General features: G+C 43.8%; 1 protein-coding gene across 4 annotated transcripts in view; it reads right to left on the bottom strand.

The window, feature by feature from the left end:
- LOC135204066 (non-structural maintenance of chromosomes element 4 homolog A-like) overlaps positions 1 to 26,711 on the bottom strand; it is a 111,499-nt gene that overhangs the window by 52,496 nt on the left and 32,292 nt on the right. For all 4 annotated transcript variants that reach the window (XM_064234041.1, XM_064234042.1, XM_064234043.1 and 1 more), the window contains 2 exons: positions 14,108 to 14,164; positions 12,460 to 12,619 (listed from right to left, as the gene is read on the bottom strand). In XM_064234041.1, coding sequence (XP_064090111.1) covers positions 12,460 to 12,619; positions 14,108 to 14,164 — 217 coding nt within the window. The remainder of the gene's footprint in view (positions 1 to 12,459; positions 12,620 to 14,107; positions 14,165 to 26,711) is intronic.

Raw genomic sequence — 26,711 nt, 5'->3', positions numbered from 1 at the left:
ACCTATCTTTGAAGCTTGTACTGAATATGATAGCACTCCATATTGCAAGAAATAAGTAAAAAAGTTACCAGCATGTAAAGTCTACATCTAGGAAAGATTATCAACTAAACTACCAGAGGCCAACAAAAGGCAAGAAATTATATGAGTATTTCAGGTAGAATGAGATGGTTAATTGGCATTTCTACTTCACAAGTATGACAACTAAATTTTGGATCTTAATGATGCAATCAGGCAGTAAGAAGTGACAATTTATTTTGAAGTTCGTTAGTAACATTATAATCATTGCTTAAACGTAACAGCCATACACAACTGAACAAAAACAATTTCTGGGCTCAGCCTGTGTCGCTCCGTGAAACGTCCCTTTAGCACACATTTCTAAGGTATAAATATTGCTATAATACCAGAGAAAAAAGCTAATATGGAAATGCCAGAGTATTCTGGCTTGCTCACCTTATTTAAGGTGTCAGTATGGTTTCTGGGGCGAGTGAAACCACTACCAGAGGTCCTTTGCCATTTAGATTCATCCCTCTTCAATATCCCTCATCTACAGAGGAGCCGATCTAAGGCCCACTACCCGCTACCCTTAAGGCTAGCGCCTCTGATGTCATTCCTTTCGATAGCACGACCCACACCGCACATGTTTTTTCTTCTCTGAGTTATGTTTTTCGTGGAATTCTTTATACATCGTTATGGAACGTCAAGCTGCTGCTGCATCCAAGTTAAGTACTGCTATTATTGTTTGACACTATTTAGGGGCTGCGCTGGGCACGTTTAACCGAATTATTTAGGTTTTTATGGACGGCGTCCCATGCAGCACCGTCCCCACGCTGCCATTCTCGGCTCGCTCCCGCGTGTTACTTTGTTTCGTGCCCCATTCGGTCCCCTATACCGTTTGGGCTCAATTCTTGTTTAGCTGTACAGTCCTATGATTTTGATGATGCATTTATTGACGTTTTGTTATTTTATCCACACGGGGGATGTTATACGAGCTCGCGCTCAGCTCGTAGCCTACGTCGTTTCCTTTCAGCTCAGAATTTCATGCATGCATGTTTATTTTAGTTGTCAGGTTACCTCTTCGTTAGGCACCCTTACCGAAGGACTCTGGTTCTTCTCCCTTGTCCTCGAGCCACCCTGGCCACCTGCCCCGCGTTTTTTCGTCACGGCATATAGGCTAGCTGCTTGGAGTCGCCAGGCTCGACCATCCTTCCCGGTTGGCACGACCCAGCTTCTCCAGGACATTACTCTTTCTCTACCATCTACTTTTTTCTTCCTTTCCCCCCATGTTAGGATAGGATGTTTATTTTGTATATCACATGTTCCTTGAGACGGCTTTGGTTGGCCTATAGGCCTCCTTAGATCGCCTGGCCTTTCTCACCGCGTGGATGATCACCCGGCCGAGAGAGTTCCAGGCGACCGCGTATGAGCCACCCCGCATCGGCCCTTCCAGTCCCTCGGCCCCCCACCTCGGGGGGAGGTACACTCGCTCACGCTGTCTCAGGCAGCCGATCTGAGCATCCTCCCTTCCCCCCCTCTCTCGAGGGGGACAGGGGAGGTGGCTGGAGGGCTCTCCCCAGTAGAGTAGGGGGGAGCCCTACTCGGCCGAGCCTCGGTTGGCCACCAGGCTCGGTTAGGCTCGGCTCTCCTCGGCTCTTGGATCACGTTCTACCGCTAGTCACCATCCCCTCCCGCTCCGGCGGATTCAGGACCCCGGCGCAGCCAGGTCCGCCTTAGGTTGGTGAACTGCTGGGGAGGCTCCGGCCTCCCTACAAGAGTAAGCTTGTTGCATGCATGATATTACATATATGACATCCATTATCTTTAGTTTAAGTTTGGCGGAGTCCCACAACCCCGCCAGGGTAATCTCCCAACTTATCCTAGTTTTAAGTTCCTCGACGGCGGAGTCATCAAACTCTGCCGTTTTATGTTGGTCTCACCCTGCTCCTCACCCGGTGTTTGTTCGGACTACTCCTCACTCCGGCGTATGGATCGGGTGGTTATCCTGATTCAATGACTACATTGTTCCCCGGCATCACCGGAGACACACTGTTTCAAGCGGTTCTACTGATCCTGTCGGACGACTCACCACAATACACGGCCAAAGAGCAGGTAGACTGAACCTTGTTACTTATTAACACCGGAACACTCCGGTGTTATGACATATCACAATCACGGACTTAGTCCGGAAAGTTAGTGGTGATACTCATGTATCATTTCACTTGCAGGTCACCCATTGTATGGAGTCAGGCTGCAATGCCGTACTGGAAGACCCCTGTGGGCACGAAGTCTGCTGGACCCACGCCACCTGTGCGATCCGTTTCAACGAGTCCCTGGTGTGGCACTATGAGAGTTGCCTTATATGCTACGAGCTCGTAGACCAAGTCTCCTCTGAGGTAAGTGACGTTTCAAAGTCTGCACAGTAATACGAGTACCAATGACGGCTATATTCTTTGATATGTCTGTTAAGTTAAGTTACAGTTTAATTTAAGTAATCTTAAGTGTTAATACTAACCCTCTCTTTCAGGGCACCCAAGCGATCCGGGAGACTGCTCTTGCCACCCTGAAGGCCTGGGTTGGTGGGTTTGGCCGCAATGTCACCAAGGGCCAACCCTATATTCTCTCCAAGGAGATGGCCACTCTCATCTTCCCTGGCGGGAAGAGTACCTCTCACGTGGACCCCGAAGTGGCAGCTCCCCTGATCGCCTCCATCCAAGAGGAAGTTTCTCAGCCCTCGGAGGAGGTTGCTACGCAGGAGGTCGCGAAGGAAGTAGCTGCCCTGGGCCTAGACCTCGAGCCCATGGCTGTTGAAGGCATGGGCACAGGTAAGAATGTGAGTGAGGCAGGTACTGTAGGGGCTCAAGGGCTTTCCTTGAGTCCATCTAGAGCTTCTTCCCCTTCTACTTCAACCGCTTTCCAGGGATTCACCGGGGGTCTTCAGTCGGTCAGACCGAAGTCCACCTTGGCGATCCCTAAAGTCAAAGGCAAGCGAGACTTTAAAACGCTGCAGAAGTCCCTGTCAAAGAAGTCAGGTACCAGCCTTGCCCTTAAGTCTCCGGCTCACCATCCCGGAGCTGACAAGGCTAAGCTGACTTCTTACTCTAAAGGGTCGAGGTCTAAGTCTTCTAAGGAGAGGGCTCAGCCCTCCTCCTCCGACCCTGAGGCATCCACCTCAAAAGGAGCCAGACCCAGGACTCCTAAGGAGAAGGTAGAACCTTCCCCCTTTGACCCTGACACCTCTGCAAATATTTTGGCCAATATTATGCAGCAGATGGGTAGCATGGTTGGGAACTTGGTACAATCCAAGTTCCAAGAGATGTTTGTACAATTGTCATCTTCTCTAGAGGAGTCAGGGCAGTCTATCTGAGCTATCTCGGACAGGTTGGTTACCCAGGAGAACCTTATTGCAGGTCTCCGGGAAAATGCTTTGACAGGACTTCCACAGTCCAGCCTGGCAGCTCAAAGCTTGCTAATGCCGGACTCGTCTACCCTTCCTGCCTTTACCCTGAACAACCCTTGGAGGGTGGCTTCTTATGCTCCTTATGTGGACGGCATGCTGACGATCGAGGGCTGCGGAACTCGAAGGATTGAGGACTTTGAGTTCCATCCGCAAGGATTACAGCCCCCTTTCATATGCTATGTCCGCCTCACAGAAGCAGCTATGAGGAGGGAAGACAAGGTCCCAAAAGAGACAGTAATTCTCTCCCGGGATCAGGCGCAGCAGGCATGGTTGCGAAACCTGGAGGAGTGGCAGTGCACCAATACCAAAATTACAGCATTTAAGAGCCCCTTCACTATCTTCACTGTGGACGAGGATACACCTATCCCGTTCACATTGAAGGTGGCAGAATTGACTCTGCAAGCTGCAATGAAGGTCGAGCCCATGCCCCAGCTCCGGGAGACAGAACCGACTTCCCTCCTGCTCCCCGGAACTGATGATCACTGGGTAGATCTTCCGGCCACCTTTTCAGTGGGTAAGCTGAAGCCCGACTGCGCCATCACTCTATTCAGCGAGAGATTGCCCAGGCTGTCAGAGAACCTCATCCAGACTGAGTATGACGCCAGGATGAGGCTGTGCAGGTCCCTCAACTCGCTAGTTATGACGGAAGTATCGGCTCTAATCTACAGAGAAGAGCCGTTATTCAAGATCATTGCCAAGTCACTTTTGTACTCTATGCAATGTGACTTGTATGATTTCGTCATAACTAGACGAAATTGCAGGAAACATGTATTGGCGGAGGCCACGATCCGCCATGAGCCTAACAAGCTTTTAGCCTCATCCATTTGGGGCTCTGACCTCTTCCCGGCCTCTGTAGTGAATGAAGTTCACTGCGAGGCAGTCAGGTTTAATCAGAGTCTAAGGGTTTGCTGGGGACTGGTCTCTAAACGGAAACCGGAGTCCGCTGGATCGTATCCCAAGTCGAAAAAGAAGCCTAGGAAATTCCAGCCCTTCCAGGCTCCTCAACTCTGGTACAGGCGGTTCCGGTATCCCAAGTACCGCAACCTTCGACTTCTAAAACGCAGCCACAACAGCAGTTTGAGCTGCTGACACAATCGCCGCAACAGGCACAGGCTTCGACCTCCTACACTGTCTCCCCTGCCTACAAGCCAGTGTTTGAAAGCCAGTCCTTTCAGACCTTCAACAGGTTTGGCAGGGGTAGCAGAGCTAGAGGCGCCTTCCGTCAACGGGGCGGCGGTGAGAATCCCCAGGTAGGAGGGAGGCTGTTCCTCTTTCGTCACCGTTGGAGGTTCAGCAAATGGGCCCAAAGCATTGTGTCCAAAGGTCTAGGATGGAGTTGGCTCAAAGGTCCCCCTCCATCCAACACCTTTTATCAGCAACCAACAGAGGAATTGGTAGAATGCTCTCAGGAACTCCTTCAAAAAGTAGTGTCAAGAGTCAAGCATTTAAAATTTCAAGGTCGCTTGTTCAGCGTGCCAAAGAAAGGCTCAAACAAGCGAAGAATAATTCTAGACTTGTCCCGTCTGAACTTATTCATTCGTTGCGACAAGTTCCGGATGCTGACCGTTTCACAGGTGCGGACCTTACTTCCCCGTGGGGCCGTCACCACCTCCATAGATCTTACAGATGCCTACTATCATGTTCCAGTAGCAAGACACTTCCGCCCGTTTCTAGGCTTCAGACTAGGAAAGCAAGCCTACTCTTTCAAAGTAATGCCATTCGGGCTCAACGTAGCCCCCAGGATATTTACAAAACTGGCGGAGACAGTTGTTCAAGAACTAAGGTCTCAAGGAATAATGCTAGTAGCTTATCTGGACGATTGGCTCGTGTGGGGCATAAGCATCGAAGCATGTCGCAAAGCAACGGTCAAAGTAATCCGGTTTCTGGAACATCTAGGCTTCCAGATAAACAGAACCAAGTCCCGGCTAACACCGGAGTCCCGCTTCCAGTGGCTAGGGATTCAATGGAACTTAAACTCCCACACTCTATCAATTCCGCTGTTGAAGAGGAGAGAAATAGCCAAAGCAACCAGACAATTTCTCAAGTGCAAGCAGACGTCCCGGAGGAACCAAGAAAGAATCTTAGGTTCTCTCCAATTTGCTTCAGTAACGGACATTCTTCTGAAAGCCAAACTAAAGGACATAAACCGGGTTTGGTGTTCAAGAGCAAACAACAGATCCCGGGACAAACTAGCACCTATCCCAGTGATCTTACGAAAGAGACTCCGCCCGTGGATGGAGATCAAGAATTCAATTCCGCTCCAATTCCCTCTGCCGGCCTTAGTGATCCACACAGATGCATCACTAAGCGGCTGGGGCGGCTACTCACAGTACAAAAAGGTACAGGGAACCTGGTCTCTACCATTCTGCCAGCTTCATATCAATGTACTGGAAGCTATGGCAGTGTTCCTCACCCTGAAAAAGCTTCATCTAGCCAAGAAATCTCATATCAAGCTGGTGCTGGACAGTGCAGTAGTAGTACACTGCATCAACAGGGGAGGCTCCAAGTCGAGCCATGTGAACCATGTCATGATAGCCATATTTTCACTAGCAGACAAGAACAAATGGCACCTGTCCGCCACTCATCTAGCGGGCGTAAGAAACGTGGTAGCGAATGTGCTGTCCCGCTCAGTTCCGCTGGAGTCAGAGTGGTCCCTGGACAAGGAGTTATTCAATTGGATCTGTCAACTAGTACCGGGGCTTCAGGTAGATCTCTTCGCCACCGAGTCGAACCACAAACTCCCTTGTTATGTGGCCCCCAACCTGGACCCTCTGGCTTATGCCACGGACGCTATGGCTATAGACTGGTACGTGTGGAAGAAGATTTACCTCTTTCCTCCAGTGAATCTTCTCTTGAAAGTCCTGAACAAACTCAGGACGTTAAAAGGCCACATTGCTCTAATAGCCCCCAATAGGCCCAAGAGCAATTGGTTCCCACTTCTACTGGAATTGGGACTCCGACCTCAACGGATTCCCAATCCCAAACTATCACAACTAGTGCAAACGTGGACTGTGTTTGCTTCCTCAGGAATTCAGAAAGCCCTAACTTTATGGACTTCATGAAAATTGCGGCACAAAGGGATGCTAATATCGATCCCCAGAACATCTTATTCTTAGAATCTGATAAACGGGAATCGACGTTGCGTCAATATGATTCAGCAGTTAAAAAACTAGCTGTATTCTTGAGGGACTCTAATGCACAAACCATGACCACGAATCTGGCCATATCTTTTTTCAGGACACTATTCGAGAAAGGTTTAGCAGCTAGTACTATTACTACTACTAAGTCTGCCCTTAAGAAGATCTTCCAGTTTGGATTCAAAATAGATCTAACAGATTGATATTTTTCATCTATCCCAAAGGCCTGCGCTAGACTCAGACCATCTGAGAGGCCCAAGTCTGTGTTATGGTTCTTAAATGATGTCCTTAAATTGGCCTCGGACAGTAATAATGACTCATGTGACTATATAGCTCTCCTGAGGAAAACATTATTCCTGTTAAGTCTGGCCTCAGGAGCCAGAATTTCCGAACTGTCGGCTCTATCTAGAGAATCAGGTCATATAGAGTTTCTCCCGTCAGGAGAAGTGTTACTTTCTCCAGATCGCCAATTTCTAGCAAAGAATGAGGACCCACTGGATAGATGAGCCCCATGGAAAATTCTCCCACTTCCACAGGACCCGTCCTTATGTCCAGTTACTTCACTAAAAGCATATCTAAGTAGAACTGCCCTAAGATCTTCAGGCCCTCTATTTATTAGGGAAAAGGGAGGCACCATTTCTTTAAAAGGAATTAGACAACAGATTTTATACTTTATAAAACAAGCCAACCCACAGTCCTTCCCACGGGTACATGATGTTAGGGCAGTAGCTACTTCTATTAATTATTTTCAACACATGAATTTTGATGATCTGAAGAAGTACACAGGCTGGAAATCTCTGACAGTATTCAAACGCCATTATCTTAAGTCCTTAAAAGCCCTTAAACTCCCAGCAGTGGCAGCCGGAAACACAGTTTGTATATACTTGTGATATTCCCTTTTGTTTGTTTCTAGGATTAGTCACAATTTACATTTAAAACCTTATTATGTACTTTTAAGTATCTGTTATGTTTTGTATATTGGATTAGCATTAAGGTTCCAATTGCTCTGTTGTTACTTGTTCTGTAACCTTATATTTAGATTATAGCAATTAACCTTAATTGTTTTTGATTATCCTATATTTTTACTTATGTGCTTCCTTTTCCAAGCTTGTATGGCCGTTTCTCTGGTACTATTTCACGGAGCGACACAGGCTGAGCCCAGAAAAGGGATTTTGATGAAGGAAAAATCTATTTCTGGGCAAGGATCTGTGTCGCCAGTGAAATCCCACCCTTTCCTTTTATCCCACCCTCTCTTGGCCCAAGCTTGGGTGCTATCTGCAGGAATGACGTCAGAGGCACTAACCGTAACGGTAGCAGGTAGTGGGCCTTAGATCGGCTCCTCTGTAGATGAGGGATATTGAACAGTTATGAATCTAAATGGCAAAGGACCTCTGATAGTGGTTTCACTCGCCCCAGAAACTATACCGCCACCTTAAAAAAGGTGAGCGAGCCAGAATACTCTGGCATTTCCATATTAGCTTTTTTCTCTGGTTTTATAGCAATATTTATACCTTAGAAATGTGTGCTAAAGGGACATTTCACTGGACGAGACAGGTCCTTGCCCAGAAATAGATTTTTCCTTCGTCAAAATCCCTTTATTTTGCTACAAAAAAACTAATCGAATCGGATAACATTTTCCTTGCATTTCAACCATCGTACGATAGTAAATAATAACCATAGTTAAAATTACAAATGACATTAATTAAGGACTGAAATATCCTTACAATATACCTTTATTTGCTATGGAGAAAATATCAGCAAGGAAATAGAGTATACTGCTAAATTTAAGCTGCAATAATAATTGAAGCTCAGAAAAGAATGTTACTGCTTATGACTGCAAATTATTGTGCATCAGCAACAATGATGAAACTCAACCACAAATAATAGTGGAGAAAAAAGTATTTTCATAAAAAACACTGGACGTGAAAGAAAACATTTTACTGTTGTTTTCATGCCGGTAAAAGGTTTCATCATAATATACATATTATAATGAAATAGGGTAAAAATAGCAAAAAGAACTAGTTAATTTTTTTACACAAAAACCATGCTCCCAGCATCATCTATTAACAAAAAAAAATAACTAAATATAGTTCACAACAAGATGTATTTAAGTCATATTTTGACTTTCAAACAATTCATATACGTAATGAAAAGTAACCTTGTCCCATATATACTAGATAGTTTCTAGAGATTAATTTACTCTAAACAGAAGCAAGAAAATTGCTCTGAATTGAATTAAATAGGGCAAATTCAACTTACCTCTGCCCTTGGCTGATTTTTCCAAACCACACAATTGATCATTTTGTTTGTATTTTATAAAATAATATTAAGGCAGTCCCCAGTTATTGGTGGACTCGGTTATCGGCGATCCGGTTTTATGGCATTTGTCTAGCCCCATAAAATCGGCAATTTGTGGCGCCATAATGGGACGAGTTCCAGTTATTGGTGCCATATGGGTGCTTATGGTGCCAATACAGGCAGTTCCCAGGTTATGACGGGGGTTCCGTTCTTGAGACGCGTTGTAACCCAAAAATAGTCGTAAGCCGGAACATCGTCAAAAATCCTAAGAAAACCTTACCTTTAATGCTTTGAGTGCATTGAAAACTATGTAAACTGCATTCTTATTGCATTTTTCATAAAAAAAACCTTCAAATATTGATTATTTTGCATTTTTGGTGTCATATTTCTTTTGCCAGATGAGCGTTGTAAGTGTCGTAACCCTGGAAATAATTTCTGATGAATATAATTGAGAAGCGCCTTAACCTCGGAACGTCGTAAGCCAAGCCCGTCGTAACCCGGAGACTGCCTGTAACCGGTTATCAGCCCATTATGGCACCCATAAATCACTAAGTTTTGGTTCATTGGATACACTAAAGTAAAAGCATAACTTTTTAGAAGAGCTAAGGAAAAGATGCACATTGTGTATTTTTTGAGGGTCTGTCGGGGCTTAGGTAAGCCACCAATAACCAGACAATGGCACCATTTATTAAAAAAAAATAACTACATCTTGTTCGCAATAAGACGTAATAAAGTCATATTATGACTTTAACATATAACGAAAAATAACCTTGTCCCATATAGAGTTTCTAGAGATTAATTAATGCTATATAGAAGCAAGAAAATCGCTATACATTAAGTTGAATATGGGTAAATAAACTTACCTCTGCCCTCAGCTGATTTTTTCAAACCAAAACTTTGGTCGCTTTCTTTGTATTCTATAATTCAATAGTGATATGAGACTACATACAGTATTACTGGATAAAGGGAAGTAAACCATAACTTTTTAAAAGGGCTAAGGAAAAGATGCATATATTCGTTATTTTTGTATTTTATGAGGGGGGGTCCTCAACACTAAAGCTAAGCCACTGTTAACCAGACAACAGTGCTATAAACCCTAAGGAGGGTAAACCCCAGTTATGAATATGTTGGACAAGTGCCATAAAAACGAAATGCCGGTAACCGATACCATCAGTAACCGGTCAAGAAACCAGAACTCAGAGGAATCCATTCTTCACTTGTTGATTCAGCTAAGTGCATAATTTTAAGTTTCAGTTAAAATTTTTTTTAGTTTAGATTGTGGAGCAATGATTTACTGTGTGTGAAAAGCTGTAATCGGCTTACTTCGCCAGCACATGTTGACATTTCTTACAATTTATGATCGCTTATTAATTTCATTACCGAAGTTCACAGAGGCATATAAGTTGAAAGCTAGGTTTACAATTTTAACCCTCTTGCGCACAGGCCAAAAATATAAGGATGTAAGGTACACGACTTTTCCTCCAGGCTGAAAAGAACACGCTCATGGAAATGTTTTTTGGTAAAATTCGGTACGTCAGAACTATAACTGATATACATACACTTCTGGTTAGTGTAACTATGTCGGCAAATGATTTAATTATTTCCTAAAGCAATCAGAACACCTTAATGAGGCTTAGAAATAATAAAAACAATGTGATGAATGTGAAATTTTTAAGAAAAATCGTAAATATTTTTTGGAAATAATCATGAAAAATATAATACATTGGACCACCCGTATTCGCGTTCTCTGGATTCGCGGGCTTGTACATTCGCGGATTTCTCTCTGGAATGTTTCCCTGCATTATTTGCGGAAAATTCGCCTATTTTTGAGAAATATCCACAAATTCCTGGGTTTTTTTTTTTTTTTTTATCAATTTCATCATAAAATGCACTTTTTGTGATAAAACTATTAAAAAAACCAGGTATGCATCCCCGCAAATACGGAGGGACCACTGTAATTAGGTTTGGGGAGTTTGTTTCATACCTAAATTATGTAGAAATGTTTGATTTTTCACGTGGAAGTAATAATTTTGCTATAAATGTATTTGCTAAGGAAAAATGCTATTTTTTAACGGAGTGCAATTTTCAGATTTTCCAACTTACTTATATTGACGTTTTGTATCGTTGCTAAGTAAGCTAGTGGTGTTGGGTTTGCGTTTTCTTTGTGATTCATCATCTGTTGACCCCATGGTGTCAACTACGTTTTCTTTGATTGACATGGTTTTTCTTCGTGAATTTTTCCTGAAAATAACTCGCACACAACACGCAGGTGCACTTGCGTAAAAAAAATTTATTGACACGCTACGCGCGATCAGATCACAAGAGGGTTAAGATACATTTAAAAATTTCTTAGCTTACGATGTGGAACAAAGATCATATTGTGTGTGATTATATTGTCATTTTTCACCAGTACTCGTTTATGCTAACAATTAAGGATTGTTAGCTCCGAGAGTTTCATTCTTTGCTTATAGATTTCCTTACCCAAGTTCACGGAAATATCTAAGTTGAAAGTTAAGAGCATAATTTCAAGTTCCAGTTAAAAGTTTTTTGGTTTAGATCATGGAACAATTCTATTAAGCTTGATAAGCCTTAAATCTGCTTTTTCACCAATACATGTCGGTACTCCTTACATTTTGTGATCGTTAGCTATTTGTAGAAGCGAAAACTGTTTTGAAGAATTTATCATTCTATTTAGAAGTTTTATCTGAAGAAATGTTCCATAATCATATTAATATAAAAGATAATCCATTCAGATAACGATGTCGGCAATAGCTACCAGACAGTAGCCTACAATCTTCATTGATTCAGTGAGAATATGTTAGCTAAACTGTAGTAAATATTGTCTGCAGCCTATAACCTAGGATCATATAGCTTTAAGAGTGAACAAAAATAAGCTGGATTAGGTGGTCACCAGAATTAAGGTAAGATTTAAAGACATCCTATTAGGCTATGGGCCTAGACAGTAGCCTAAGTTTACACCAAAGACCTTAAGATTAGATAAAAAGTTACAGACATTTTCCTTTTTATAAAGCCTGTTTACTTAAGTATTGTCTTAATATTCTAGGCTATCATGCTCACACCCTTAAAAGGAATTAATCACCTATAATAGGTGATAGCCTTACTATAAAGTTTCACATTAGTAAGGTACTGTTTTATATAGTAGACCAAAAATCGTACATAAAAAGGCATCATGGAAGAAAGAGGAGAATGACATTCCCCCTAAGTCCAGAACACGACTAACCCCATGAGACGTCCATTTGGCTAAAGGGAGCTAACACTTCAGTTGCCAAGAGCCATTTATTGCACACTTAAGTAATGGAAACTCTGCCACTCGATCTAGTCAAATTGATTGGTGCGTAATATTGATGCTCACCAGGAGTGAATCCACCCATCACTTAAAACCTGTTATCATTAGTACTCATATGATGGCATCTGTCAATTGAAGGTTAACTCCCTTCAAGTCTCATACATTTTTTATATAAACTTCAATTGCAGGGACAATGCTTAATCAATGACATTTCTTTTTCCATTGATATACACCAATACAAATTCCATTTAGTGAAAGCTTACCTTTATTTACTTCTTCATTAGCCAAGCACACCATGGTCTTTAGTTCTTCGACAGGCACACCTGGTTCACCAGCCCTGTCAACTTTTTCTTGCTGGTCAATGAGAAGACTTCGATAGCGATCTCTAACTACTCTATTTGCTTCATTTGACATGCGTTCTTTCTGAAAAAGTCAGATTTGAGCATTATATACAAAGTAATTACATAATATTTTAATATTTCGATGCATTAATATACTAATCCATTCTCTTCTATTATAATTTCACTGATACAAAAGTTGGTACCCATCAAGGATCAATACTGACTCCCTCTAATAACAGATCCATGATAAATTATATCAAAATTGTATAAAAAATCTCAATACATGTGGCCAGCCTTTTGAGTAGTTTGGCTTTGTTGTCTGAGTAAGCTACGTAATATCAATAATATTAATCTCAAAAACTGCATTCAGAAAGTGCAGACAAAAAACTGCATAATTTACAAAAATATATCTTATATTTAACAGACAATATATGCAATACAGTAAGTAAAGTATTAGTTGAGAAGTTCTTATAAAAAATGTCAACCAGAGCACTGATTCCACAAATTTTGACTCTCACAAGGCAAGAGAGATTTTGCTCTTGTGCAGTAATCTCTCATTTATCTGCATTCAGCTATTTGGACATCGACACTATCCTGAGAGGTGATAGCACCTCAATTTGTATATTATAAAACAGGCTTAGATGTAGGAAAAACCTATTTTTGGAAGCAGCTGTGAGTCCTAAAAGGAGTTACACCCATATGGTCGCCCCCAGACCAATCAGTTACAAAGAATTCTCCTATGGTTGGTCTCAGCCAGAATAGTAGAGCTTGTTGGCACAGTGATAGAATATAAATGATTCAGGACAGGACGGCTCTTCTCCTATCCTTCAAAGACTATGTACCTAATGTCTACATCTCCCTTACACAGATGTGGCTACAGCTTGTTTAGGCCATCTCCATCATACTCTGGTCTGTCCTTATATAAATAAAAATCTTTAAAAATCTATATGATTGGTAATGCTTCATGAACCAATACCAATCTACAGACTTTAAGATTTTCATTTATATAAGGACAGACCAGAGTGTAATGAGATGGCTGAAACAAGCTGTTGTCTCATCTGTGCAAGGAAGATGTAGACTTAGGCACAGTCTTTGTACGACAGGAGAAGAGCCCTCCTGTCCTAAGTCATTTATATTCTATCACTGTGCCAAAAAGCAATACCATTCTGGCTGAGTCCACCTTTAGGAGAATTCTTTGTAACTGGTTGGTCTGGGGGCAACCATGTGGGTGTAACTCCTTAGAGGACTCGCAGATGCTTCGAAAAATAGGTTTTTCCTACATCAAAACCTGTTTTATATACAAATTGTGGTGCTATCACTTCTCAGGATAGTGTCGACATTGCCCAAGAGCAGACTTGCAGCCTGACAGTTTATTAGAAGGGATACTCTTCAAGGCCTGTATGAGATATTTTTATTTCTTATTGTGATTTACAGGACAAAATAAACTTCATCTTACCAATTTACAGGATATTACATCTAGGAACTGTCACAGAAATACATCACAGATGCATATTGTCAGTTAAATGGAATACACCTAGGTCTTTCTAAACTACAAAGCTACATTTCTTACCATCTCCATCAACTCCTTCTCAGTGAACGACTCACGAGTTGAATCTGACACGGCAATCTGAAAATAGATAAGGTTTGTATCTAGCTAGTTGCCATAATCTTTTTCTTTAATCTTATAAAAGACAATGGAAATCTATTAGAGATAATCAATATTCTATACAACAAATACATGCATACAGCATGTATGTATGTATGTATGTGCATATATATATATATTTCTGGGCTCAGCTCGTGTCGGCCTATGAAAGGATCCTTAATATCATTCTTTCTAGGTAAAATTAATCTAAAATTACCAGAGAAAAACAAAATTAAGAAAATGTCAGTAAAACTGACTCGCTCACTCTTAAAAAGAAGTGTCGGTATGGTAATAGGGGCGAGTGGGAACACTACCACGAGACATTCACCAATTAGAACTTCCAATCAGAATCCCCACAAGAGAGAGCTGATACCAACGGGCGATGCGGCCGCTACTACTACTACTAGAGGACGCCACGGACAGCAGCGCCCCTAGCGGTCATCCTTAATCATTAGCGCTAGCGTTCAGACGCATTTTCTCTGTGCTTGTGCCTATTTACGGGATTTCTTATCACCATCGTTATGGAACGCTCTGCCATCGCAACGGCTAAGTTAAGTGCCTCATAAGTAATGTTTTACTGTATTTTTGTCTTCCGGGAACCAGTATTTTCCTTCTAATAGGTCATATACGGTTTCCCGGTTGTCTCGTGGCGGCGCCATGCTGCCTCGTTAAGAATTCCCGGTCCTCCATACTGGGACTTCTTATACTTATGGGCTTACTATATTACATTCATCGTTTTTTACATCGAGTTTTAGCTAGATTAGCCCTTTTCCATTTCTCTTAGTTTGGTATTTAGGGCTATTATTATTGTTCCAGCCCAGCATCCTGGCTCTTGCTCTTCATCGGCTATCGCTGGCTCCGAGTAGGCTTCTGTTCCTCGGAACAGTTTGCCTCCTCCTGGGCTTCTTTTTCTTCTACTAAAAGTGTCTTTTCCATCTTTACGATGTAATTTTATTCTATTTAGGGTGTTAGGCTAGCCTAGGTGCATGTCCCATGTATTGGTACAGCCTGGTTCACGTGGCCCTCCCACGGTTGTGTTGCTCGCGGCTTAGGCCACTTGCGGTCACGTGTTCCATCGCACCTTACCCTTCCCCTTCCCTCCCTACCAGGTATAGGGAGGCGCTGGGGGATCCCTTGGTTGTCATGACAACCTCAGTTGCCTTCCTCCCTCTCTCTCTGAGGTGGCCAGGGGTTCCTCCCAGCAGGGGGGTATAGGGCGACCACTCATAGGGTACCGAGTCTCCGAGCGGTAGTTGTTGAGACGGGGAGGAGTAGGCCAACCCCCCCCTCTCTCTCTCCCGCCGTGTTACGCCGAGACCCTCCCCCCCTTCCCAGTTGCTCAGCCACCTTCCCTTTCTATAACGAACGGAGCCTTCCGTCGCAGCCGGGGCACCTTTGGTTATAGATTACTGGCTCCGCCAGCGGGCGGGGTGGTCACTACTAGTGGTCGGTTGCTTGCCTACTATATCCTTACATCTCTCCCCCGCTACCGAAGGGAGCTGCTTCTTACCCGGGCACTCTTCTAGTAGACGGGTGGAGAAAGGTTTGATATTATTGTTATTTTAAGGATATACCCTAATTTTACGATGATTTGTTTTAATTTTTATTATTCATATGTTTACCATCCCCGCCATTATTCGTCGTGGTTTCCTTTTACCACCACTCCTGGTTGGATTCTATCTCTTGTCTCCGCCGCCAGCGGAGCAATAGCCTAGGACAACCAACCAACCTTGTTACCACACGTATTATGGCGGGGCTCTGGTTTAATCTAACTTTCTCGCTCCGGCACCAGCGGAGCAACTGTTAGGCTGTAAGTGTTCTCCTGATACTCATGTATCTTTCCACTTACAGGCTACCAACTGTCAGGTCCTGGGATGCAACGCGACGTTGTACGACCCCTGCGGCCACGATGAGTGCAGGTCTCACGCTCCATGTGCCACGTCAGTTCAACGATATGACCCTCGTCTGGCACCCGGAAGGCCTGCGCCATCTGCTACGACCTAGTCAGTCAGCTGGTGGAGGGGGTAAGTCAATTATAGGCTTCTTTATCAATTTACTAACAACTCTTAGACATAAGTTTGTTAACCCCGTTCCGCCATTAGAAGCTCATCTCGCCTTTTCTTTCAGGCTACTGGTGTGAGGGAGGTCGCCCTTGCTACCCTGAAAGCGTGGGTGGGCGGCTTCGGGAAGAACGCCGCCAAAGGCCAGCCGTACATCCTTGACAAGAAGCTGGCCGTCCAGATCTTCCCTGCGGGCAAGTCAACAGGGTATGTTGACCCCTTGTCCGCAGCCCCTCTCATAGCCTCCATCCAGCAAGATCTACAGCAATCTTTCGGGGTCGTAGCCTCACAGGAGTCGGTCCCGGACGTCGCTACCCTGGACCTCAACATCGAGCCTATGGCGGTAGGGGCAGAGGATTTGTTGGTTGAGGTAGGTGTGTCGGGCGCCCAAGGTCTTTCCTTGGGCGTTCCTGGATCTTCTCCTGTCCCTTCGTCAAGCGCTTCTTTCCAAGGCTTTGTGGGATCTGAGATCCCTACCCGCTCTCTCTGTACCCCCAAAGGTGAAGGGACAGAGAGAACCGAAGACTCTAACTAAGACGACTTCTAAGAAGTCATCTTCGTCTTCTTCGGCTAAGAAGTCTTCGACTTCTTACGCTGACGCGGTGAAGGCCAAGCCGAGCTCTTCTTACTCGAAGAGCTCTAGAAGCAAGGCTTCTAAGGAGAAGGCTCGCGCTCCCGCCGAGCCAATGCCTTCTCCGGCCTCCACCGCATCCACTCCGGTAACGCCGTGGAGGAGCGGGACCCAGCACCTTTGATCCCACTGCTTTCTCAGCAGTGGTGATGCAACAGGTGGGCGAGATGGTTGGCTCGCAAGTCTCCGCCCTGGGGACGAAATTTGAGCAGATGTTCGCACAACTGTCGAGCACTCTGTCTCAATCAGGCCAGTCCATCCAAGATCTCTCTAACAGGGTTAGAGAGAATGAGGACCGAGTAGCTGGGCTCTCTCAGGTCCCCCTTCCAGTCTCCCCAGTGCCAAGTGCTGGTATTTTCCAGCTCCCGCCATACGACTCTCTGCCAGCTTTCTTCTATGGAGAAACCCATGGAGAGTAGCCGCCTACGCTCCATTTAAGGATGGTATGATCTCTATCCCGGAGTGTGGAACTCGAAGGATTGAGGACTTCGAGTTTTATCCTCCGGGTCTGACGCAGCCTTTCATCGGCTATGCTAGGCTGACCGTAGCGGCTCTTACTAGGGAAGACAAGATCTCTAGAGAGGATGTCCTCTACAGTAGGGATCATGCCCAACGGGAATGGGTTCACTGCCTTGAGGACTGGGAGTGCACAAACACCAAGCTCCAGGCCTATAGGAGTCCTTCACTATTTTGCGACGGAAGAGGAGGCTTCTCTTCCGTTCGCCACGAAAATAGTAGAGAGGACTCTTCAGGCAGCCTCAAGGATGAGCCCATGCCACAGCTAAGGGAGTCGGAGTCTACTTCTCCGCTCTTCCAGCTTTTGGAGAATTGTGGGAGAACTTGCCAGCCCACGTTACACGCTTGGCAAGCTCAAGCCGGACTGCGCCATGGACCAGTTCGGAGAGAAGCTTCCAGGCTGCCTGATTCCTTGATTCAGGCGGAGTTCGACGCGCGAACTAGGTTTGGCAGGTCCCTCAATTCACTGATAATAACGGAAATGGCTGCTCTCTCATATGCTACGGAACCTCTGTTTAAGATCTTGGCCAAATCCCAGCTTCAGACGGTTCAGACGGATGCTTTCGACTTCTTCCAAGCTAGGAGGAATTGCCGAAAGCACGTTCTGCAGGAGTGCACTATTAGGCACGAGCCTAATAGACTCCTGGCTTCTAGCATGTGGGGGGCGGATCTCTTCCCAGAGTCCGCTGTAAATGAAGTACACCACGAGGCTGCTAGGCTCAACCAGAGCCTTAGAGCTAGGTGAGGTATTTCATCCAAGAGGAAGCAAGAATCCGTCCCCACTGCTGGTAAGAAACCAAAGAAGTCTGGTAAAAGGTTCCAGCCTTACCAGAAACACCAGCAACCGCAGCAATTTGTTCAGGCCGTCCCGGTTACCCAACAGGGACAACCTGCTAGTTCTAAACAGAACCAGCCCATCCTCCTGCTGTCTCCTCAATCACAACCGTCGACCTCCTACGCACTCTCGCCGGTTCCTTCACCCTACGTATGAAGGTCAGGGCTACCCTCCCTTTAACAAGCAACCGAGAGGTAGGGCGAGAGGCTACTTTCGCCAGCGTGGCGCAGGAAGGGCGACAAGGAGCAGGCAGTTCAGAGGAGGGCGTGGTGGTCAACCCGCCCATCAACAATGAGGCTCCCCAGGTAGGAGGGAGGCTGTTCCTCTTCCGTCACAGGTGGGGGTTCAGCAATTGGGCACAGAGCATAGTGTCCAAAGGGTTGGGTTGGAGTTGGATCAAAGATCCTCCTCCAATCAAATCATTCCGCCAAATACCATCAAAGGAATTGACAGATTACGCGGAGGAACTCCTTCAGAAAGGAGCTATTGCGAGAGTCAAGCATCTAAAATTTCAAGGTCGCTTATTCAGCGTGCCAAAGAAAGGCTCAACAAAAAGAAGGGTAATCTTAGACTTGTCAAAGCTTAAACTCTTTCATTCGTTGCGACAAGTTCAAGATGCTTAACCCTCTCGCAAGTAAGGACCTTACTTTTCCGTCAGTGGAGCCGTCACATGCTCCATCGATCTTACAGACGCATACTATCAATATCCCTACTAGCCAGACACTTCTGACCATTCCTAGGATTCAGGCTAGGAAATCAGACATTCTCATTCAAAGTGATGCCCTTCGGTCTGAATGTAGCCCCAGGGTATTCACGAAAATAGCAGAAGTGGTTGTGCAGCAATTGAGAACTCAGGGAATCATGGTAGCAGCATACCTCGACGATTGGTTGATCTGGGCACCAACTGTCGAGGAATGTCTCAAAGCCACCAAAAAGGTAGTTCACTTTCTGGAACATCTGGGGTTCCAGATAAACAAAACGAAATCCAGACTTACCCGGAGTCTCGTTTTCAGTGGCTGGGAATCCAATGGGATTTTGTCTTCCCACAATCTGTCAATTCCAGTGGCCAAACGGAAGGAAATAGCAAAATCTGTCAGGCAATTTCTCAAATGCAAACAAACATCAAGGAGAAACCAGGAAAGAATCCTAGGGTCCCTTCAGTTTGCTTCGGTAACAGATATCCTCCTGAAAGCAAGGCTAAAAGATATAAATCGAGTTTGGCGATCGAGAGCAAAACACCCAAATCTCGAGACAAGTTTGTCAGTAATTCCACAGATCCTTCGCAATCAACTCCGTCCATGGTCAAAAGTAAAGAAACTTAGCCAAGCAGGTACCCCTTCAATATCCCCTTCCAGTGTTAACCATTCACACGGATGCCTCCCTGTCCGGGTGGGGGGGATATTCTCAGTTCAACAGGTTCAGGGGACTTGGTCAGTTCAATTTCGCCAGCTCCACATAAACGTTCTGGAAGCAATGGCAGTATTTCTTACCTGAAGAGACTGCTTCCCCCGAAAAAGTCTCATCTAAGGCTAGTTTTGGACAGTGCAGTGGTAGTTCATTGCTCAACAGGGGAGTGTCCAAATCCAAGCATGTGAACCATGTCATGGTAGCCATCTTTGCCCTAGCAAACAAACACAAATGGCATCTGTCCGCCACTCACCTGGCGGGGGTAAGAAATGTGATAGCAGACGCTTTGTCCCGGTCAGTTCCTCTGGAATCAGAATGGTCCCTAGACGACGGGTCATTCCAGTGGATATGCCGGAGAGTCCCAGGTCTCCAAGTAGATCTCTTCGCCTCACAAGCGAACCACAAGCTCCCTTGCTATGTGGCCCCCAAACCTGGACCCTCTGGCTTATGCCACGGACGCCTGTCGTTAGATTGGGATCAGTGGAGAAAAATTATGTTTTTCCTCCAGTGAATCTTCTCTTGAAAGTCCTTAAGCAAGCTGAGGACTTTCAAAGGAATAGTAGCTCTGATTGCACCGGACTGGCCCAAGAGCAACTGGTATCCTCTTCTTCTGGAATTGGGTCTCCAACCTCAACGGATTCCCAATCCCAAGCTGTCACAATCAGTACAAATGAGGACTGTGTTCGCTTCCTCAGGAATTCTTCAGACCCTAACTTTATGGACTTCATGAAAGTTTGCGGCTAATAAAGATGCTAATATTGATCCACAAAATATTCTCTTCCTAGAATCAGATAAGAGAGAGTCAACCATTAGACAATATGACTCAGCTGTTAAAAAATTAGCATCCTTCCTGAAAGAATCAAACACTACAACCATGACAGTTAATCTAGCTATATCCTTTTTCAGATCCTTGTTTGAAAAAGGTTTAGCAGCTAGCACTATTACTACTCATAAATCGGCTTTGAAGAAGATCTTTCAGTTAGGTTTTCAGATAGATCTGACTGAATCTTATTTCACGTCTATTCCTAAAGCCTGTGCTAGACTTAGACCTTCTCAAAGGCCTACTGCAGTTTCATGGTTCTTAAATGATGTCCTCAAACTAGCTTCAGATACTGACAACTCGTCTTGTACATTCATAATGCTTCTTAGAAAGACATTATTCTTATTAAGCCTAGCTTCAGGAGCTAGAATTTCAGAACTGTCGGCTCTATCCAGAGATGCGGGTCATGTGGAATTCCTCCCCTCAGGAGAAGTTCTGCTTGCTCCGGATCGTAGCTTTTTAGCTAAAAATGAGGATCCTCTTGCAAGGTGGGCCCCTTGGAAAGTCATCCCACTTCCCCAAGACCCTTCTCTCTGCCAATGGGATCCAATGGGATTTGTCTTCCCACAATCTGTCAATTCCAGTGGCCAAACGGAAGGAAATAGCAAAATCTGTCAGGCAATTTCTCAAATGCAAACAAACATCAAGGAGAAACCAGGAAAGAATCCTAGGGTCCCTTCAGTTTGCTTCGGTAACAGATATCCTCCTGAAAGCAAGGCTAAAAGATATAAATCGAGTTTGGCGATCGAGAGCAAACACCAAATCTCGAGACAAGTTGTCAGTAATTCCACAGATCCTTCGCAATCAACTCCGTCCATGGCGTCAAAAGTAAAGAACTTAGCCAAGCAGGTACCCCTTCAATATCCCCTTCCAGTGTTAACCATTCACACGGATGCCTCCCTGTCCGGGTGGGGGGGATATTCTCAGTTCAAACAGGTTCAGGGGACTTGGTCAGTTCAATTTCGCCAGCTCCACATAAACGTTTCTGGAAGCAATGGCAGTATTTCTTACCTTGAAGAGACTGCTTCCCCGAAAAAGTCTCATCTAAGGCTAGTTTTGGACAGTGCAGTGGTAGTTCATTGCATCAACAGGGGAGGGTCCAAATCCAAGCTGTGAACATGTCATGGTAGCCATCTTTGCCCTAGCAAACAAACACAAATGGCATCTGTCCGCCACTCACCTGGCGGGGGTAAGAAATGTGATAGCAGACGCTTTGTCCCGGTCAGTTCCTCTGGAATCAGAATGGTCCCTAGACGACGGGTCATTCCAGTGGATATGCGGAGAGTCCCAGGTCTCCAAGTAGATCTCTTCGCCTCAGCGAACCACAAGCTCCCTTGCTATGTGGCCCCCAACCTGGACCCTCTGGCTTATGCCACGGACGCCCTGTCGTTAGATTGGGATCAGTGGAGAAAAATTTATGTTTTTCCTCCAGTGAATCTTCTCTTGAAAGTCTTAAGCAAGCTGAGGACTTTCAAAGGAATAGTAGCTCTGATTGCACCGGACTGGCCCAAGAGCAACTGGTATCCTCTTCTTCTGGAATTGGGTCTCCAACCTCAACGGATTCCCAATCCCAAGCTGTCACAATCAGTACAAATGAGGACTGTGTTCGCTTCCTCAGGAATTCTTCAGACCCTAACTTTATGGACTTCATGAAGTTTGCGGCTAATAAAGATGCTAATATTGATCCACAAAATATTCTCTTCCTAGAATCAGATAAGAGAGAGTCAACCATTAGACAATATGACTCAGCTGTTAAAAAATTAGCATCCTTCCTGAAAGAATCAAACACTACAACCATGACAGTTAATCTAGCTATATCCTTTTTCAGATCCTTGTTTGAAAAAGGTTTAGCAGCTAGCACTATTACTACTCATAAATCGGCTTTGAAGAAGATCTTTCAGTTAGGTTTTCAGATAGATCTGACTGAATCTTATTTCACGTCTATTCCTAAAGCCTGTGCTAGACTTAGACCTTCTCAAAGGCCTACTGCAGTTTCATGGTTCTTAAATGATGTCCTCAAACTAGCTTCAGATACTGACAACTCGTCTTGTACATTCATAATGCTTCTTAGAAAGACATTATTCTTATTAAGCCTAGCTTCAGGAGCTAGAATTTCAGAACTGTCGGCTCTATCCAGAGATGCGGGTCATGTGGAATTCCTCCCCTCAGGAGAAGTTCTGCTTGCTCCGGATCGTAGCTTTTTAGCTAAAAATGAGGATCCTCTTGCAAGGTGGGCCCCTTGGAAAGTCATCCACTTCCCCAAGACCCTTCTCTCTGCCCAGTATCAACTTTAAGAGCCTTTCTATCTCGTACATCCTCAAGATCCTCAGGTTCTCTCTTCATGAGAGAAAAAGGTGGTACTTTGTCAGTAAAAGGTATTAGACAACAAATCCTTTACTTCATTAAACAAGCCAATCCTGATTCATTCCCCAAAAGCACATGATATCAGGGGAGTAGCCACCCTCAATTAATTACTTTCAACATATGAACTTTGAGGATCTTAAAAAAGTATACTGGATGGAAATCCCCGACAGTCTTTAAACGTCATTATCTAAAGTCCTTGGAATCTTTAAAATTTTCAGCAGTAGCAGCGGGAAACATTGTTTCTCCTGATACTGTATAGTAGTCATAGTACAGATCCAGGTCTCCTTTCTACCTACCTCATCCAACATGCCTCACCCTATCGCCATGCTACTCGGATATCCAAGCCTTAGCCGCTGAAATCATACTAGTGGATTGTCCCTTATTTTTTTTGCTAGGGACATTCACACTTGTATGATAATGTACTTCAGTGTACCTACCCTTATTTTTTATGCTAGGGTAGGACACATGTGTTTGTATATTTTTGTAAATAATTTTCTAAGTAAATCTATTTTGTTAATATTACACTGCATTATTATAATTTACTATGTTTACTGTAATTTTAAGTACTTTACATTACTAACGTTCTTTTATGTTACTGTTTAGAATATGTTAGGCTTAAGTACTTAGTTTGTATGCTCTAATTGATTTACTTATATTATATCCCTCATTTTACAACTGCTTTTCATTTGTCCTTTTTTCCCATCTTGTCTGTTTCTCTGGTACTCTTTCATAGGCCGACACGAGCTGAGCCCAGAAAGGGATTTTGACGAAGGAAAAATCTATTTCTGGGTGATTGGCTCGTGTCGCCCTATGAAACCCACCCTGTATTGTTTACCCCCCCATGCAGGACAAGATGTTTTAGATTAAGGATGTCCGCTAGGGGCGCTGCTGTCCGTGGCGTCCTCTAGTAGTAGTAGTAGCGGCCGCATCGCCCGTTGGTATCAGCTCTCTCTTGTGGGGATTCTGATTGGAAGTTCTAATTGGTGAATGTCTCGTGGTAGTGTTCCCACTCGCCCCTATTACCATACCGACACTTCTTTTTAAGAGTGAGCGAGTCAGTTTTACTGACATTTTCTTAATTTTGTTTTTCTCTGGTAATTTTGAGATTAATTTTACCTAGAAAGAATGATATTAAGGATCCTTTCATAGGGCGACACGAGCCAATCACCCAGAAATAGATTTTTCCTTCGTCAAAATCCCTTATATATATATATATATATATATATATATATATATATATATATATATATATATATATATAATATATGTATGTATGTATATATATATATATATATATATATATATATATATATATATATATATATATATATATTATATAGATATATATATATATATAGATATATATATACATACAGTGGTCTCCCCATATTCGTGTTCTCTGGATTCGCGGAGTCATGGATTTGCGGATTTCTCTCTGAACCATATCTACCAATTATTTGCGGGGAATTCACCTATTCGCAGAGTTTGCCAAAAAAAAATCATCACTAATTAGTGTATTTTAATGTTATTTTCATGACGAAATACATTTTTATGATACAAAACTAATTTACTAATTTTCAGATATTAATATTGATTAATACTGTACAGGCAGTCCCTGGGTTACGACGGGTTCGGCTTATGACATTCCGAGGTTAAGGCGCTTTTCAATTATATTCATCAGAAATTATTTCCAGGGTTACGACGCCTACAACGCTCATCTGGCACAAGATATATGACACCAAAAATGCAAAATATTCAATATTTGAAGGTTTTTTTTTGATGAAAAATGCAATAAGAATGCAGTTTACATAGTTTTCAATGCACCCAAAGCATTAAAAGTAAGGTTTTCTTAGTATTTTTGACGATGTTCCGGCTTACAACAATTTTCGGGTTACAATGCGTCTCAAGAACAGAACCCCCGTCGTAACCCGGGGACTGCCTGTATTAGTAACTTCAATAAAGTTAAATGATATCGCATAATAAAAAATAATTCTCTCTCCCTCTCTCTCTCTCTCTCTCTCTCTCTCTCAGAGATGTAAGTCTTTTGCATGATAAATAAATTAGTATTTACTATTTTCAAATATTGATATCAATGTAAACAGCAATAATATCAATTCATTAAAGAAAATACTATAGCAAATTATTAAGATTTTAGTTTATAAATGTAAAAAATTATGTAAGAATGAAGGAAATCCCAGTCTTCTCTCTCTAACTCCAGGTACTAAAACTGTCAAATATATAAAGTAATGTGACAGGAGAGGGAGGAGCTGTTGTGTTGTTGCCATTAAGTGTTCATGTAATTTCTCTCTCTCTCTCTCTCTTACTGAGAAGAGAGAATTTTTACAGTATATGTACTATATTTTTATTAATAGTACTTTCAAATACAGTGGTACCTCAAGATACGAAAGGCTCAACTTACGAAAAACTCGAGGTACGAAAGCAAATACGAAAAATTTTACGAATCTACATATGAAAATTGCTCAAGATACGAAAGGTTGTTTCTGTAAAGTCCGAGATCCGCCCGGACCACCGATAACAATTTTGAAACTCGCGCGCCGCCAACTGAGTAGACTCGCCACCATCCTCCCGCTCTCAAATTGGTTCCGGATGCTAGTCACCGCCATGAGTTCCTTCTCTTCTATTGGTCAGCATCCCTCCCATGATGCATCTACATAGCGGCGTGCTTCTTCGGCCACTGCACGGCATCGTCGGTATCGTAAGCACGCGATATTCGTTCGTTCTAACAATTTCGTTTATTAACGTAAATTCGTTAGTGATTTCATTGTAGTATACTTTATCGTGTTATGTGAGAACTTTACTACAAACGTATACGTACTACATAACATAATTGCGTACAGTATATATGTAGTCATGGGTCCCAAGAAACTTGAAATCACGGAAAGAAGAGGATGCTCTCTTTGGAGACGAAGATGGAGATTATCAAGAAGTATGAAGCTGGTATGCGATTGAGTGTGATCGTCAAGGAATATGGCCGAAATCTGTCGACGATAGGCACCATCCTTAAGCAGAAGGATGTCATCAAAGCAGCTACATCTTCTAAGGGCATCACTATTTTGTTCAGCAAGAGGACCCACGTGCACGATGAAATGGAAAGGCTTCTTCTTGACTGGATAAAAGACAAAGAAATCGCTGGCAATACGATAACAGAGACGGCAATCTCCCACAAGGCCAGCGCTATTTTCAGCGATTTGATTGCCCAGGCCAAGACGACGGAGGAGAAGGGACATCGACGCCAACCCCAGATTTCAAGGCTTCGCATGGGTGGTTCGAGAAATTCCATAAATGGACTGGCATCCATTCGGTGGTGTGGCATGGGGAGGCAGGCAGCTCGGACACAAAAGCGGCCGAAGCCTTTACAAAGACGTTCGACAAGATGATAATCAAGGAAGGAAACATTTCTCAGCAAGTGTTCAACTGTGATGAGACTGGCCTTTTTTGGAAAAAAAATGCCTCGTCGGACATACATCACGCAGGAAGAGAAGAAGCTACCCGGGCATAAGCCTATGAAAGACAGGCTTACGCTCGCACTTTGTTCCAACACCAGTGGGGATTGCAAGGTGAAGCCCCTACTTGTCTATCATTCCGAGACTCCTTGAGCCTCCAAGGCCCACAAAATGCTTAAGGAGAAGCTTCCAGTGATGTGGAGGGCTAATGCAAAAGCCTGGATAATGAGGCTTTTGTTCACGGAGTGGGTAAATCTGTGTTTCGGCCCGACAGTGAAGAAATTCTTGGAAGAAAAGTGCCTCCCTCTGAAATGCCTGCTGATGTTGGACAATGCCCCTGCCACACTCCTGGTCTCGAGGAAGATATCTTAGCGGAGTATTCCTTCATCAAGGTTCTTTATCTTTCGCCTAACACCACCCCTCTCCTCCAGC

This window comes from Macrobrachium nipponense, chromosome 44, assembly GCF_015104395.2.
Source record: "Macrobrachium nipponense isolate FS-2020 chromosome 44, ASM1510439v2, whole genome shotgun sequence".
In the NCBI taxonomy this organism is placed as follows: Eukaryota; Metazoa; Arthropoda; class Malacostraca; order Decapoda; family Palaemonidae; genus Macrobrachium; species Macrobrachium nipponense.
This window is presented reverse-complemented; position numbering and strand designations above follow the sequence as displayed.